The sequence below is a fragment of the Pipistrellus kuhlii genome, unplaced genomic scaffold, assembly GCF_014108245.1.
Source record: "Pipistrellus kuhlii isolate mPipKuh1 unplaced genomic scaffold, mPipKuh1.p scaffold_m20_p_109, whole genome shotgun sequence".
Taxonomy (NCBI): Eukaryota; Metazoa; Chordata; class Mammalia; order Chiroptera; family Vespertilionidae; genus Pipistrellus; species Pipistrellus kuhlii.
The window spans coordinates 227,983-243,446 of record NW_023425415.1 but is presented as its reverse complement, the minus strand read 5'-3'; the positions used below and the strand labels follow the sequence as shown (position 1 = coordinate 243,446).

At 44.7% G+C, this 15,464-nt stretch overlaps 1 protein-coding gene and 1 non-coding gene across 2 annotated transcripts; one reads left to right on the top strand and one right to left on the bottom strand.

Annotated features, from left to right (window-relative positions):
• The first annotated feature begins 128 nt into the window (after positions 1-128).
• On the top strand, positions 129-260 carry LOC118714975. Its single transcript, XR_004986728.1, has one exon. It is a non-coding gene; the product is annotated as a small nucleolar RNA SNORA44 (small nucleolar RNA).
• Positions 261-1,860: 1,600 nt separating this feature from the next.
• On the bottom strand, positions 1,861-15,464 carry MAJIN (membrane anchored junction protein). The gene is made up of 8 exons (XM_045578908.1): positions 15,351-15,464; positions 12,709-12,754; positions 11,050-11,125; positions 10,749-10,874; positions 9,785-9,816; positions 9,135-9,226; positions 2,781-2,853; positions 1,861-1,977 (listed from the first exon to the last, which is right to left on the bottom strand). Exons 1-8 carry the CDS (start codon positions 15,449-15,451, stop codon positions 1,861-1,863), a joined length of 663 nt encoding a protein of 220 aa, XP_045434864.1. The 5' UTR covers positions 15,452-15,464.

The following is a 15,464-nucleotide window of genomic DNA, read 5'->3' as shown; positions in this document are numbered from 1 at the left end:
AAACCCCACTAAACTCAGCCCAGTCTGTCTCCTTAATCTACCGCAGAGGAAAGGGTCTGGGAGACTTTTTAAAAATTTTTTTGAGTGTGTGGGTAGGGGTAGGGGGGGATTCTTAAGACAGGAAATGACAGCATGTTTCCAAGGGCTGTGGCTGGTTGTAGCCATGGTTCTCCAACTGCATGGGAGAGCAACCTGGAGAAACTGACAGCTTAGGTCAATGTCACAACTCAAGGCAGCTGCCACTCGCCTTTCCTGTAATTATCTTCAAAAAGAGAAATTACACCAGGGGCCATCTGCTGAGATGTGCTTGGAGGCAGAGCCAGGGAGAGGGGATTCTAGGTCAACTTCAGAACTTCGCTTCCACTGTCAAGTGACAGGCTTCTCACCCTGGGGTCAGCTCCAGAGTGGATCTGGCACCGGGAAGAGCCTGACACCGGGAAGAGCCTGACGTTGTTGATCCCAGCAAATCCCATCATCCAGTCCAGCTCTGGCTCTGGCTTCCAGGTGAGGCAGCTACAGACCAAAGGAGTGTTCCTGGGGTCACACAGCTGTTGGGGCGACTGGAAACCCAACCGTGCTCCATGATGGTGCTGGGTTACACTGGGATGGGAATGGGGCCAGCTGGGAAAAAAAACCCCGAGCCACCAGGAGCTGCAGGGACTGGGTGGGTGGAAACCAGAAGGTGACTGGCCCCCAGCCCCGGGGCAGCAGAGCCAGCGCAGGGCCTGTCAGAGCTCACCAAAGCCCGCCTCTTCATTTCCCAGAGGAGAAATGACCGGAGGGAAAGCGACTCTGCCCGGGCTTCGCCGTGAGCTGGTCAGGCAGAGGCCCTCAGGCCTCCAGAGGCCGGAGCTGTGCCTGTTGGCAGCTTTGGGCCGCAGGCCGTGCTTGGGACAGAGGGCACAGGCTGTAAACGCACCTTGTCCCTCGTCCTCCAGTCCCGACACCCGCTGGTTTCCCCTTCGGCCCTCCTCTCCTCAGGTCCCAGCCCTTCGCAGCAGCCCAGCCCACCTCTTCTCCGCACCCCAGCTGAAGGCAGCAAACACGGGGGCTCCAAGCTCCCGCTCACCCCGGCACCTGACAGGTAAGTCGGCTGTGTAAAGACTAGAGGCGACAAGGGCTCGCTACTCTAATACTAAACATCTCTAACGGTTAAAAAAGCAGTCCTTTGTCCTCAGCTAAAATGAGTTTCCCTCAATTCCCGACAATTACTTTGACAATTACTTTGATCCTCGCTGGCCACACAACAGGAACCTAATCTGTCTGTGCCGGCAGTGAGTTTGGCAAGACCCTAACTGCTGGCAGGCCACTGAAAGTTGGCAGTGAGCTGCAGACCCCACCCACCAAGCATCCTGTCAACGAGAACCAGGTAGACCCAGGCAGACCCACCGGAGGTGGCAGGCATCGCTTCTCTGTATCTTGAGGAAAGAGTTTGCTCTCTCTCACCCTCTACTTCACTGAACTCAGTCAATAACTGTTCATAAATAATTAATTGCCATAAGGATCCTAAGTGCTGGAGATGAAAGGTCTAAACTGAACCTCAGAGCAGAACAATTCTCAGAGTAGAGCGTTTTAGAAAGTTCTTTTCTTAGTTTTAAATTGGAAAAAAAAAAATTTATTGGAAAGGGGCGAGGGACAGGACAGGCCAATAAGAAGACTCAGGGAGTGTGGGGCCCTCCTTCCCCAGGACTCGAGTGTCATAAGCAGAGGATGGAAGGCTCACTGGCTGCTCTTCCCGAAGAAATACCGGAATGGGAAGAAAGAGCTGCAAGAAAGAAAGCAGAACAGGCTGAGACTCTAGCAGTCCCTTCTCTCCTCCCAGGGTCTCAGTTTGAAGGCAGGAGAGAAGTCTGTCTTACCTCAGAAACCCAAAGAAGCCACCGGTCCCCGGGCCTGTGGGGCCCGCAGGTGGAGGTGCGTTGCTTTGCTGCAGCGGTGGGCTAGTCTCTCCTGGTGGGCTCTCCTCCCACCTAGAACCTGCAAGGAAAACGCTCAGGCAGGAAGTGGGGGGGGGGGGCCTATTTCACATGCGCAGAAGGCAGGACACTCAGCATGAGCCAACAGCAGCTCACACCAGGATTTTTTAAAGCCAGGTGAATTCTTTGTTCTGGCTTTCCCAAGTTCATCTCAGCCCAGTAAGATGCTATTCTGATCTTGGAGTCATTTCCAAAGCCAGGCCTCTGAGACTTTCACACTCTGTTAAGTCCCGGCCCACCCCCAGGCTGGTGTCTGCATGTGGAGTGAGAACTTGAAGAACTCACTTGCTCACATGCCTGTTTCTGTGATACCTGCAGCCATACTGAGGCCCGATGCTGGGTAAGACCAGTGAGTTAGGAGGGAGACGCCGCCACATGCATTCCCAGCCTTGCTGAGCATCTGCTACACCTTTAATATTAACACCACTGCCCCGAAGGGAAAACAAGAGACAGCTGCCCAGAGAGCGTTCTCCAATAAAACAAAAAGTCATAATCCTTTCCAACTTCTCTGTAAAACTCATCACCCACCATGGAGCTGTTGTGAAACATTGCAGCCTCAGTTTCACTATCAGAAGCACGGGGAGGCCATGCCTGACCTCCCTTCACTCCGCCAGGGAGCTGGGCGAGGCTGGCTCCTGCTACTCCAGGGTGGGCCCCTAGCCTGGAGGGCGGCCAACAGGCACCTCCATGGAAACAAGACTCACCACCACCAAGCGCGCCCAGACGGAGCTCTGTGCTGCTCTGCTGTCAGAAAACTAAAGGCACAGGACGGATTAGAGAATACACGCCCTTCCCGGAACCTACCCTGTGCCTGGCCATCAGCGCCATCAAATGCTGGAGGCTCCTGACATCCCTGCTGGGTGTTTCTTTCCCTGTTCTGTAAAGAGAGGACCAAAAAAACCCGTAAACTTTACTCTTAGACACCTTGGGGTCTGAATGCTATTTGTTGGTGAACTGATTTCACATCGGTGCTGGGGCCTGGCTTCTGACTGCTCAGGCAGGTTCTGTATTTCCTTCGGTATGATGTCCTTTCCCATTTCAGCTTTCCAACTGTTCTCCTAAAATAAGACTCAAGAGCTGAGAATAAACCAAGCTGGGTTTAACTTATTATTCCGTATTAATGAGTGCCAACTCTTACTAATGGCACAATACTGAGGTTCAGCAATCTGGAGGACCTTCCCTTTACTGTGAGAACAGTATAACCTATGGGTAAACTGACACACAGACCAAGTCTTACAAGGTGGGTGATAAGACCACCCCATGAGTCTACAGTAGGGGTGTGGAACTCAATCAGAGAAGGGGCCAAAATCTAAAATCCAGCCTAAATCGCGGGCCCAATGGTTTACTGAACAGTCATAAACTGTCATTGTGATGGAAACGCAGCGGAGTGCAGTGATGACAGCGCGGTGCGGACCACATTGCAAGGCCTGGCGGGACGGATTTGGCCCGCAGGCCTTGTGTTTGACACATGTGGTCTACAGGGAGTGCTGTGGTTGATGAGAAGGACGTGAATAGAGCAGGTGGCAGCTAATCAAGGAAGACTTCACAGGGAATGAGTGGGATTTTGTCATAACGGGGTAAACTGGGGTTAGGAGGTGGTCAGGGAGAGCAGGCCGTTCCAGAACGGATGTGATACACAAAGGCACAGTGCCATGAGTACCAGTAAATAGGATCAGCATGGCTAGAGCTGGGCAGGGGAGACATAACCACAACATAACAATCAGCACAATCTCATGATTTCTCCTTGTGAAATCCCTTCACTCCCTTCACTAGTACAGAGCTTCCTTTTGACATCCCACAACCTGGTTCCAAACCCACACTTCCCGTAGCCAACCTGAGCGCCAGAAACTTGGATCCTATTTTCTGTGGGAATCTCTACCACTGACAATTCCCCTCACCGGGGGGAACAAAGGGAACAAATGGGTTTGCCCTCCTTCCCATTTCCCCCCAAATGCCCTGTATGGACCTGAGGGCTTGAATACCAAGCAGTGCTGGTGAGGAATTCTACAGCAAGGGGCTGCATACTGTCCAGGTAGGTCTGAGAGGCAGAAGCATGGCAAGCCAACAGGGAAGTTAGAATATAGCCCCCAGCCTAAGCAAGCTGGTATTTCTGATATGAGCTTTTCCACAAACCATCAAATTCCAGGCCACATAGGCAGCCACTTAAATCATCTATATCTATATCTATCTAAATCTATATCTATATAAAATTCTAAGTGACCATTAGGACCCAATGACCAGAACGACCAGTTGACCAGTCGCTATGAAGTGCACTGACCACAAGGGGGCAGACACTCAACACAGGAGTTGCCCCCTGGTGGTCAGTGCACTCTCTCAGGCCTCCCTCCCCGACCCGCCATAGGCCTTGATCGCCATTCAGGCCAAGGGACCCCATCCATACATGAATTCATGCACTGGGCCTCTACAATTCCTACAAAAGTGAAAGAAACTCTGGGAAGGAAGAAGACATCTTTTAACTCTTCTAGATGGGAATGCAAAGGGTTCAGCTCTGATTTCTAGCTTGAAGGAATGATTCTTACAATTTTAATGAAACTGGTTTGGTGTATTGACCCTAATGAAAGCATCTGTAAGATTGGCAGTGGTGACCAGAAAAGCAAAGGTCCTAAGGCAGAGGTAAAGCCTACTTCTGAACCAGGGAGCTTCCCCTCACAAGATAATTGAGCTTTTCTGTTCTTTTGAAATCCTTAGGCAAATATCAAGAGAGGAGAAAACATTACGGCCTGAAATGAGACTAAGGGTATCATCTGGGACAGCCAATGGGACATAATACTCTGAAAACCAAACACAAGGTTGCTTCCGTATATTCAGGCCAGATCTGCTTAGAAGTGCAATTCAAGCACAGGTGGCAAACACAAAACCACCAACACACATGCAATGTGTTTTACCTCTAGACCATATTTCTGTTCTCCCCCATTTATTTTTTTAACTAAAAAATTATCTTTAGTGACTTGAGAGAAAAAGGGAGAGTGTGAGAGATGGAAACATCAATGATGAGAAATTGATGAGCTGCCTCCTACACACCCCACACTGGGGATGGAGCCCACAACCTGGCATGTGCCTTCATTGGGAATTGAACCGTGACCTCCTAGTTCATAGGTCGATGCTCAACCGCTGAGCCAAGCCATCTGGGCTCTCTCCCAGTTTTTATCCTTCCAACCTCTGGATCTCTAGGTCTTGGAAACGGGGGTAACAAAGGGAATGAATGAGTCTGCCCTTCTCCCCAAACAGAGGCCTTATTCAGATGCATGGTCTTCTTTTACGCTTTCCCCACACAGGCTCTCAATGTGTTCAGACGTGTATAATCCACACTGATCTTACACCCTAACTTCCCCCCAAGGAGGAGAGAAAATATTAAGCATTGGACCATAGGAGCAAATTCAATTTTTTCCAGCTCAAGTGACTTACACTGAGCGTCACTGTGATCACGTTAATTTAGGAGAAATCCTCTTCCTGAGAACAGAGTCTACAACGAAGACTGTCTTTGGGCTTTGAGTCAAAATCAATAAACATGTTCCTTTTGAATTTCTTTCTTGCTCAAGAGTTTTTTTTCTAAATTCAGTATCAGGTTGAAAAGGTAATTATGTTGAATAAGAAACTGTGAGTACTGTTCCTAAAGGAGATGATTTGTCAAGCTAAGAATAGGAAGGTATGAAGGGAGAAAGTGAAGAAAATGTTCCTTAAACAGTAATTATCTTGGTTGTATAAAGCATCTTTGTTCTCCAGAGTTTCATGTCTCCTGTTGTACTTTTTTGAGTTCTTCCCTCTCTAAAGGATGAGAGGATAGAAGAGAGCAACCCTCTAACCATCTACCTACAATCACTGCGGGACCAGTTGGCCATGCATGGCACAGGAGGCCCTGTAGCCCAGACCTGCCCACAGGTAGACATCGGAGTCCTAGAAGGTACCCTTCCTCCCACTACATGGTAAACTCCTAAAAGAAACCAAATGTTACATGTTTTGGTGTGCCTCTGCATCTCACACAATGCCTTGCAAACAGAAGATAGAAGAATCATTAGGAATGAAAATCATTTTACTTTTCTACTTAAACATGCTTCAGGGAATTCCTGTCATCTGGAAGGCAGCCTTAAGGCCTTTCATGCTCCAGCCAGTGCTGACTCCCCAGTGACTGCTCCCAGCACACTTGCTCCAAGCTCCGGGCACTGGCTCGGAGTCACCAAATGCACTGTCCTCTTTCCTCTTGGCCTTACTTCTTTGAGCTACTCTGAGCTGCTACAGAAATCCTCCTTGACACCCACCTAATCTGGGTGAGGTTATCCTGTGGTGCCGCCTTTATTCCTGCACATAGCCTATCTACCAGTAATGGCCTGCCTAGCTTACACTGCTGGCATTTTTAGGTGAGATTGTGATATCCTTAGTACCTGGCACATAGATTACTTAAAAGTTTGCTGAATGGATGAATAAATGTTTGCTCATTAACTGATCATATAATGGAGTTCTGGGAAGATAAGGGTGATGCGTTAAAAGTGTTTGGATATTTAAGGTCAGAGCTACTTTGGAGAGAGAGAAGAAAAAGGTATTAAATAACAGCTATTTTTAAAATAAAAGGAAAAGAAAAAGGGTACTATTTTAGAGACTATTATAGAAAAGAAGCCCTGAAATGGAGGCATAGCAGAATTATGAATACCTAAGTGGGGAACAGACCTCACAAATGAAATTAAATATATTGGGGCCAACCCATCACTGCTCTAATTAAGTTTTCTCTTACTAGTGTCCTGTGTTTTACATGCCTAGCTTGTCTGTAGACTCAGGCTCTAATGTAGAAGAAAGCAGAACGATTTCTAAAGAGAAAATTCTATATCGGATCCTACCTCAGTTCAACAGACCTCTTCTTATTTCAACTACAAATACAAGGAGCAGCTTTTTAAGCTGAGAAGAGAAGGATTCACCGACGTGTTAGTGTTATGCAGCCACTCTGAGACAAGCTGTGGCAAGTACAGAATGGATGAAAGCTGTTCCGCAGATGGCGAAACCTCAGAGTGAGTTCGGTCAATTCTGTCTGTACTAAGGACCGAGATGTGCTGGTAACAGGAATCCGGACTTGACTGTAACAGAGCTAGGATGCCTCCATTGGAGTGCTTACCCTGCTGGTGTCCAGGAAGAGCTTCTTTCTGCTGGGACCTTGGCTGGAAGTCCTCATCTTGGCCCTGAGGTGGGAAAAGCCCAGGAAATGTTACTGGCAGCAGCAACATCACCACACTCAGGCAAACGTGGCTAAATGAATATTTCAGCAGGTTGGCTATTTTTATACCGCTCTTGGCCTGCAGAATAAATTGTGTGGCCAACTTCTCTTTGGGTGCTGCTTTAACTCACAGTAGAATCCCCATTTAGGGATCTAGTGGTTGAGAAAAGGAAAACGGGCTGCCAGCAGGTATCGGACTTTGAAATACCTGATCGTGCATCAAAGCCCAGAGAAAGCGAAGATGTGAAGCTTCAGTTCCACAGAACATTCCGGCAAATGGGAAGACGAAGCTCCACACCTCCAGTACCTCACACCCCACCCGGCTGGGGAAGGAGTGCCCGCTCCTCTCCGCCATGTGCACTGGGAGGGGTAAGTCACCTCCTGGTGGTCCGCCTTCACTGTTCCTGGAAGTCTTGGGGCCCACAGTCCCAGGAAAAGAGAAGCTGCTCTGTGAACCTGGAGGAAAGCACTCTGAGCTGGGGAGCAAACCACACCTAGGATTATCCCAGCAGCTCTCTGGGTGCTAATAAAAACGACTGAATTGCTTTACTGACTCATTTTGTCCCTGATAGAGAATTAAAAAAAAGAATTAGCCTTCCTCAATAGCAACTTCAACATGTTAGCAATGTGCTCAATATTCCACCTAATATCACATATCGCAGCACCTCACCCAACAACTGATACCCTCTTATAGACACTTATATTTTAGATTGGACTATCTTTTTTTAATAGAAACTTTCTGAAAATCTGTGGGTTGTTTTTAAAAATATATATTTTATTGATTTTTTTTACAGAGAGGAAGAGAGAGGGATAGAGAGCAAGAAATATCGATGAGAGAGAACCATCGATCAGCTGCCTCTTGCACACCCCCTACTGAGGATGTGTCTTCAACCAAGGTACATGCCCTTGACCGGAATCAAACCCGGGACCTTTCAGTCCGCAGACCGACGCTCTATCCACTGAGCCAAACCAGTTTCAGCAAATCTGTGGGTTTTTTAAATGTATTTTTGTTGATTTCAGAAAGGGAGTAGAAGAGATAAAAATCAATGATGAGAATCACTGATCGGTTGCCCCCTGCAACCCCCTACTGGGGATTGAGCCCACTATCTGAGCATGTACTCTGACGAGGAATCAAACTGTGACCTCCTAGTTCACAGGTTGACACTCAACCATTGTGCCACGCTGGCCGGGCTAGACTGGACTTTAAAAAAAAAAAAAAAAAAAAAAAAAAAATATATACATATATATATATATATATATATATATATATATATATATAAATAATACACACACACACACACACACACACGTATATATTTCAGAGAGGGAGAAGAGAGATAGAAACATCAATAATGCAATAAATTCATTGATAAGCTGCCTTCTGCATGTCCCACACTGTGGATTGAGCCCGCAACCCAGACATGTGCCCTTGACTGGAATTGAACCTGGGACCCTTCAGTCCATAGGCCAAAGCTCTATCCATTGAGCCAAACTGGCTAGGGCTGGACTATCTTTTACATTTCTAAAAGCTTACTGCTCACTAGGTAAAACAGTTACATTTTATTTGTTCTTGTATAATATCTTGGGACCTCTTAAAAATTGTGCCTTCTTACTGTGTTTTCTGGTATTAAGTTCTCATTGTAGGTATTGGACACAACTGTATGGATCTGACTGCTTTTCTTCTCAGCCTTGGTCTTAATGAACAGAAGAATCCTACTTTGCTGAAGAAGGGTTGTGTTCAAATTACATTGCAATATTAACTTACTTCCTTTCCTGTCCAGCAGTCGCCAACCTTTCAGACCTCACAGACCACTGGTTGGCGACCGCTGTCTTAGTCCACCCACTGGAACAGGCAGATGCCAGTGAAGGTCTGAGAGAGGAAGTGACTCGCCTAAGGACAAGAACAAGCAGCAGGAGCAGCTGGCCTCACCACTGACCTGTCCGGCCCTGGCCTGCTGGGAGAGATGGACAGTTCCATGCGCTTTCGTTTCTTCTTCATGGCTCTTGCTGCTTTCCTCTCGGCAAGGACCTTCAGAGAGGAACCAGAAGCCTGTGATTCCTCCTTTCTCAGAGCTGCTCACAGTTCATGAGGGCACAATGAACTCCCCATCTTTAAGTTGCAAAAGCAACTTTGTCAACTTTGCAAGTAAGGGTAGACATTCTGTTAGGGACAATCTTAGACAGTTAGCCACAGGGGAAAAGATGGTCTCATGCATCCAGTTCTGATTGGACCTGGGCAGCAACAAGGGAAAATAGAAAGGGACTAGAGCAGGATTTATTTTAATTTTTTGCCCCAAGAACCAATTTAAAAAATATTATTTTATTGATTTCAGAGAACAAGTGATAGGGAGAAAGATAGAAACATTAATGATGAGAAAATCACTGATCAGCTGCCTCCTGCACGACCCCATTGGGAACAAAGCCCACTACCCAGGCATGTGACCAGGAATGAAACCATGATCTCTGGTTCATAGGTTGATGCTCAACCATTGAGCCACACTGGCTGCGCTAAAGCAGGATTTTTGGGATTTTCAACAACATGAACTAATAAAGGCAGTTTTCACTTCCTATACGAAGGCAAACTTACCAATCCAAGGGAACCGTCATCGACTGGTCTCCCTATAACAGGAAATTTAAATATCATAATGGGTTAAGACATCGATTTACCTGGATTTCTGGCTACCATTTGCTTTTGTCTAGAACTGGTCCTAGACAAAACCTCCGTGTATACTCTTTCCCCTTCTGTCTGGTACCACCTAGAAATATAGTCTTCAAAAATCTCTTCCTCCCCTATTTTAGAATTTTATCATCTACAAGCTGAAAATCCAGAGTTTGATTCACACTGTATTCTAATGATATGCCACTTATAAAGGGGGCTCCCCCCAAAAAAGGGGGGGGCCTTACTATGAAACAAAAGGTGGACCTTCAGACATCAGTGACAAATTAATTGGGGAGATATTTTGAGGTAAAGCCTTTGCTCTCTTTTCCTAATCAAACTTGCAGGTGTCTACTTGCCCCGTTATAAGTAAAAATAGCAATGACTCAGATTAAAAATTAGGAGATACTACTTTAAGATACTACTAAGGTGAAAGTTACTGAAACCTCTAAAATGGAAGAAAGTCTTCATAAATAGGCTCTTTCATTGAGTGATTAGACTGTATACTTCCTTTCCAACCTCCAATATTCATATATTTTATGGTTTTAACAACTCAATAAGTACTATTATTATTAACAATTTCACAAAAAAGGCACAAAAAAGGGCACAGAAATATTAAGAAACTTATCTAAAAATTAATTTTAAAAACACATATCCTTGGGTGAGTATTAAAAAAAGAAAGAAATTTGTTGAAGGTCACTCAGATTAAGTGGAAGGCCACCAGGATTTGAAGTAGGCATTCTGGGTTGGAGCACATGCTCCTGACCTCTCCACTGGGTGGTACTGGAGCCCAGGCTGACTGACCATTTCCCATTCCAGCTGACACTACTAACCATGCAAGTTCAGCCTTCCCCTTTCTCTTTTCCACTACCCACTCTGCCATCACTCTACTTACCAGATGACAGGTTCTCATTAAACCACTTCAGCTCCACATACAGTGTCAAAACAAATGGATAGGGGATCAACACGATGTCGCCGTTTTTGAATTTCAAGTGGGACACTCTCTCCCATTTGCTTTTATCTGGAAAACGGTGTTAAGGAGTGAGGAAAGCAGTCACTACGAATCCAAGGACTATTTTAGTGATGACATTTTCTCCCTTCCCTGACCAACCTCCTAGACTGTCTATGGGTTTATTGCTTCCATTTGAATCTACAATGTGATTGTAGCTCCTTCCCATCCAGAAATGAAAGGATACAGGGAAATACAACAAAGTGTTCTGTAGCAAATGGCTGCAGACTGTCCAAATTTCCCAAGACCACACGAATAGAATCCTGGAAAATGACATGCTGTTAATTAATTTAATACTCAAAAACTCTATGAGATAGACATTTCTATCATCCCCATTTTATAGACGAGGAAACAGACAAAAAGAGGTAAAATGACTTATTCAAGGTTACATAGCTAGTAATGGTGAAGCCAAGATATGAATACAGGCAGTGGGATTCCTAATTGTTACACTCTTTAACAATTAGGCTATGCTGTCTATTAATAAATTATTTCCTAAATGAATGAGAGAATGATAAAATCTGCCTCAAAACAAATGAGAGCAAAAGAGAACATATAAAAAACACTTTGGAAACTTTAATATGATTATAAATATATATAAATGCTCTCTAGCATTTATACTATTGAGCACTATGTGGCAGGCACCGCACACATCTATCTCTAATCCTCGCCATAATCTTGGAAACAAGCAGTCCTCGCTGACAAGGGAACATTCACAGAAGGTAGGTCGCTTGCCCACAATCAGGCTGTGAGGCAGAACTGGAATCAAATCCGGTTTGAATGGCTCTAAAATCTATGCTCTCCCCACTTCACTGTGCTCCCTTGAGCTCTTCTCTGCCCCGCTAACTGAAGCAAAGTGAAATATCGATAAATCCTGCTCTACTCACTATTAAAATAAGCAAAAAACTGTCATTGTCCTATATTGCTATTTATAACAATTTCTCTAAGGTCCTGCAAGATCCTAATGTATCTTCCAACACTTAGCTGAAGAGCCCCAAGTATCTTTAAGGCTATGACTCAAATTTTTTGTTTCATCGATTATCATGTTTATGTATTTAATTCTATTTGAATTCTTTGAAATGTGACAGCACATGTCTTCAAAACCACAATAGTCATAAATCACTGAGTTGGGAAGTTAGGAGAGAATAAACTACTTTAAAACTCTTAGTTTATCAATGAGGCAATCAAGACCCAGAGAGAGAAATGATTTGCTGAGGGTCACACCGCTAATTAGTGGCTCAGCCAGGACTGGAATCCAGAACCAGTTCCCAGAACTCTAACCCCTTGCCCAGTGCTTTTACCAATTTACAAAAATGTCCACCTGTTCAGTCTCTTTCCTGTGGGAAAATCTAAATCTAGAGGAGCTGAGTAGAAAAGGAATGAAAATGAGATGGGAATAAAGCAATGGAAAATGTTTCCAATTAAAATGAAGACACAGCAGCCTGTCTCTGTATTTACAATGGAACTTCCTGGACGTCAAGTACCAGGCGGTGGTTGGGATGTGAGGTTTCCCAGAGCCCTGTGAGGCGGCGGCCCTTCATTTCTCCGGAAGCTTCCTCTGTGCCAGCTGCCACAGAGGAAAGCTGCCCGTGGCCGGGAACTCTGGTAGAAACAAAACTCCCAGCCTCAAAGGTGCTGACACTTCAACCAGGAAAACTGAGAGAGAATACGGGCTTTACTGACCCTGGAAAAACAGTACAATTTGTTTGCAGAGGAAATGTAGCAGGGAGAAGCCAAGTAATGGAGCGGAGGTTGTGACTCAGTTGGTGAGAAATAATTAAAATTTGGACATGGACACATTTTCGGCTTAAAGCACAACTTTCCCGAAGTTGTCAGCCTCTTTCCCTACCTCCAGCTCCTGGATGATGACTTCCTTATTTTCTACATCTTCCCCTCTAGAAAGCAAGCAAACAAAAGATCAGCCAGGGAAAGCTCTGAGACAATAGATAGTAGAGCAAAAATGACACTGCCACTGAGCTTAAGAAACAGCTATAACAATAAAATCATAATATGCTAATTAGACCAGAAAGGATGACCTTCCAGATGAAGCTGGGGCTATGAAGAAAGCCGGGGTCCTGGGTGCCAGAGGAAAACCAGTGCTGGCTGGGGGGGAGGGGGGGGGGGGGGGGCCTGTTGTGGCATGAATTTTATGCATCTGGCCTCTAGTGACTAAATCACAATTGCACGGGCTGACCCAGAGCTCATGGGAGGAAGTGATCACCTAGGAGGTGTGGTCTGAGAATCAGTACAAGGCTATCTATCTTCTCCACTAACTGCCAAGACCTGAAATTCTCATATGAAAGTTACTACCGTATTTTTCGGACCATAAGACGCACTTTTTTCCCCCCCAGAAGTGGGGGGAAAAAGTCCCTGCGTCTTATGGTCCAAATATAGCCTACACATATACTTTAAAAAAAAAGTTTTTTTACTTGCCCGGCTCTGTGTGGTCTCTGTGTGCTTGCCCGGCTCTAAAATGGTTCTAAATGCTGCTGTTTACTTTACAGGGTTGATTACATGTGTTATGACTGTGATGTTGGGTTTTAATGCACATAAAATATTTTAGGACACTATTTGTTTCAGAATCTTTTTTTCTTCATTTCCCTTCTCTAAAAACTGGTGCGTCTTATGGTCCGGAGCTTCTTATGGTACGAAAAATACGGTAATCTGTTAGACCATTGGTACTCGTATGGGCAGATGACACCTGGGGGTTCTCAAGACCCTTCCTTTCAAGGGGTCTCAAAAGGCAAACATCATTTTCATAATAATATTACAGTTTACTTGCCTTTGTCACTGTGCTAACATTTGATTTGTAATCTTTAGTGCAAAAACAATGGTGAGCAAAATTGCTGGTGTCTTAGCTTAAATCAAGCCAATTACACTTACCGTATTTTCCGGCATATAAGACGACGTTTGAAACGAAAAAAAGTCAACCGAAAATCGGGGGCAAAAGACCAAAATTGCACAAAAATTACCTGCAAATCTTGACGGCAAAGTAAGTCTTTTCTTTGAAGAGGGGGGTAGTCTTATACAGCGAATGTAGGCCTACACCTATGTTTTAACTGAAAAATTAGGGGGCCGTCTAACCATACTACCAGTTGTAGTCATCATTACTGCCACACAGAAAGAAAGAAAAAAAATCTAGTTTCATTTAATATTCTTGAGGAAGCAATAAAATCTCTCTCCTTTCCTCTCTGTAAAAAAATCAATAAAATATATTAAAAATAAAATAAAATAAAAATAAATAAGGGGGGATTAGCCCTTGATGAGCAGCCATTGCCCATTGCTTCCCCAGTTGCAAGACTTGTGGGGACTCGCAGAGTTTAGAAAATGCACGCCCGAGAGAGAAGACAGACATGGCATGCTCCTGGGAGGGCAGCTGACTGTGGTGTGTTACAGTGATGGGTTTTGTATGTTGTACCATCCTTGTATACCGGAGCAAATCCCGGGAATATAAACAACGCCAGCCTTCTCACAATTTTTAAAAAATATTTTTATTGATTTCAGAGAGGAAAGGAGAGGGATATAGAAATATAGAAACATCAATGATGAGAGGGATCATTGATTGGCTACCTCCTTCATGTTGAACTGAGCTCACAAACCAGGCATGAGCCTTTGACCAGAATCAAACCTAGGACCCTTTAGTTTGCAGGCTGACGCTCTATCTACTGAGCCAAACCAGCTAGGGCTCTTATTAATTTTTTTTAAAGATACGGTTATTTTAGCCTGGCTGGTATGGCTCAGTGGTTGAGCATCACTGTTTGATTCCTGATCTGGACACTTGCCCAGGATTTCAGACTCAATCTCCAGTAGGGGGCATGCAGGAGGCAGCAGACCAATGATTCCCCTCTCATCAATGATGTTTCTATCTGTCCCTCTCACTTCCTCTCTGAAATCAATAAAAAAATATATTTTTTAAAAAGAGGTATTTTAAATAAAATGTTATTTGTCAACATTTAAGGACGTAAGGCCATGGCCAGGTAGCTCAGTTGATTAGAGCATTGTCTGCATACGCCAAGGTTGCGAGTTCAATGCCAGTCAGGGCACACAGAAAAAGCAAACAATGAATACACAAATATGTAGAACAGTGAGTCAATGTCCCTCTTTCTCTCTCTCCCCCCTTCCATTCATCTCTAAGTCAATTAAAACATTTTAAAGATATATATTTTAAAATTACTATGTTAATTTTGTTTTAATTTTCATATAAGTTTTGACAGTTATAATCCACATAATCAAAAACTTTGAGATACTCAATAATTTTAAGAGTGCAAAGGGGTCCTGAGAAAAATTTGAGAACCACTGCCCCAAAGGTATGCCATCACCAATTTAGGAAATTATATGAGTAATGACATATGGAACATAAAATACCTGGGAAAGACCCACAACGTGCTTCTTCAGCCAGTCTCCCGGACTGGGTGAAGGCAAAGAAGGGATCATCTATGAGAAAATGCATTAACCGGCTTACAAAGCTCCCCCTCCTAGCTTTAAATTTACCTGATGCTGTCACCATATCTGATTTTGAATTTATACACACTTGTTCCTGAATGAAGAAATCTTGTCTCTGGAAACGGGTAGGTGAAGGGTTTTAAACTCATTGCTTCCACACAA

Coding starts and splice junctions, on each gene's coding strand:
- MAJIN (XM_045578908.1), bottom strand. CDS start 15,451: ATGAGTTTAAAACCCTTCACCTACCCGTTTCCAGAGACAAGATTTCTT. Junction 12,755..15,350: donor AGATATGGTGACAGCATCAG/GTAAATTTAAAG, acceptor CTTGCTTTCTAG/AGGGGAAGATGTAGAAAATA. Junction 9,227..9,784: donor ATGACGGTTCCCTTGGATTG/GTAAGTTTGCCT, acceptor TCCTCTCTGAAG/GTCCTTGCCGAGAGGAAAGC.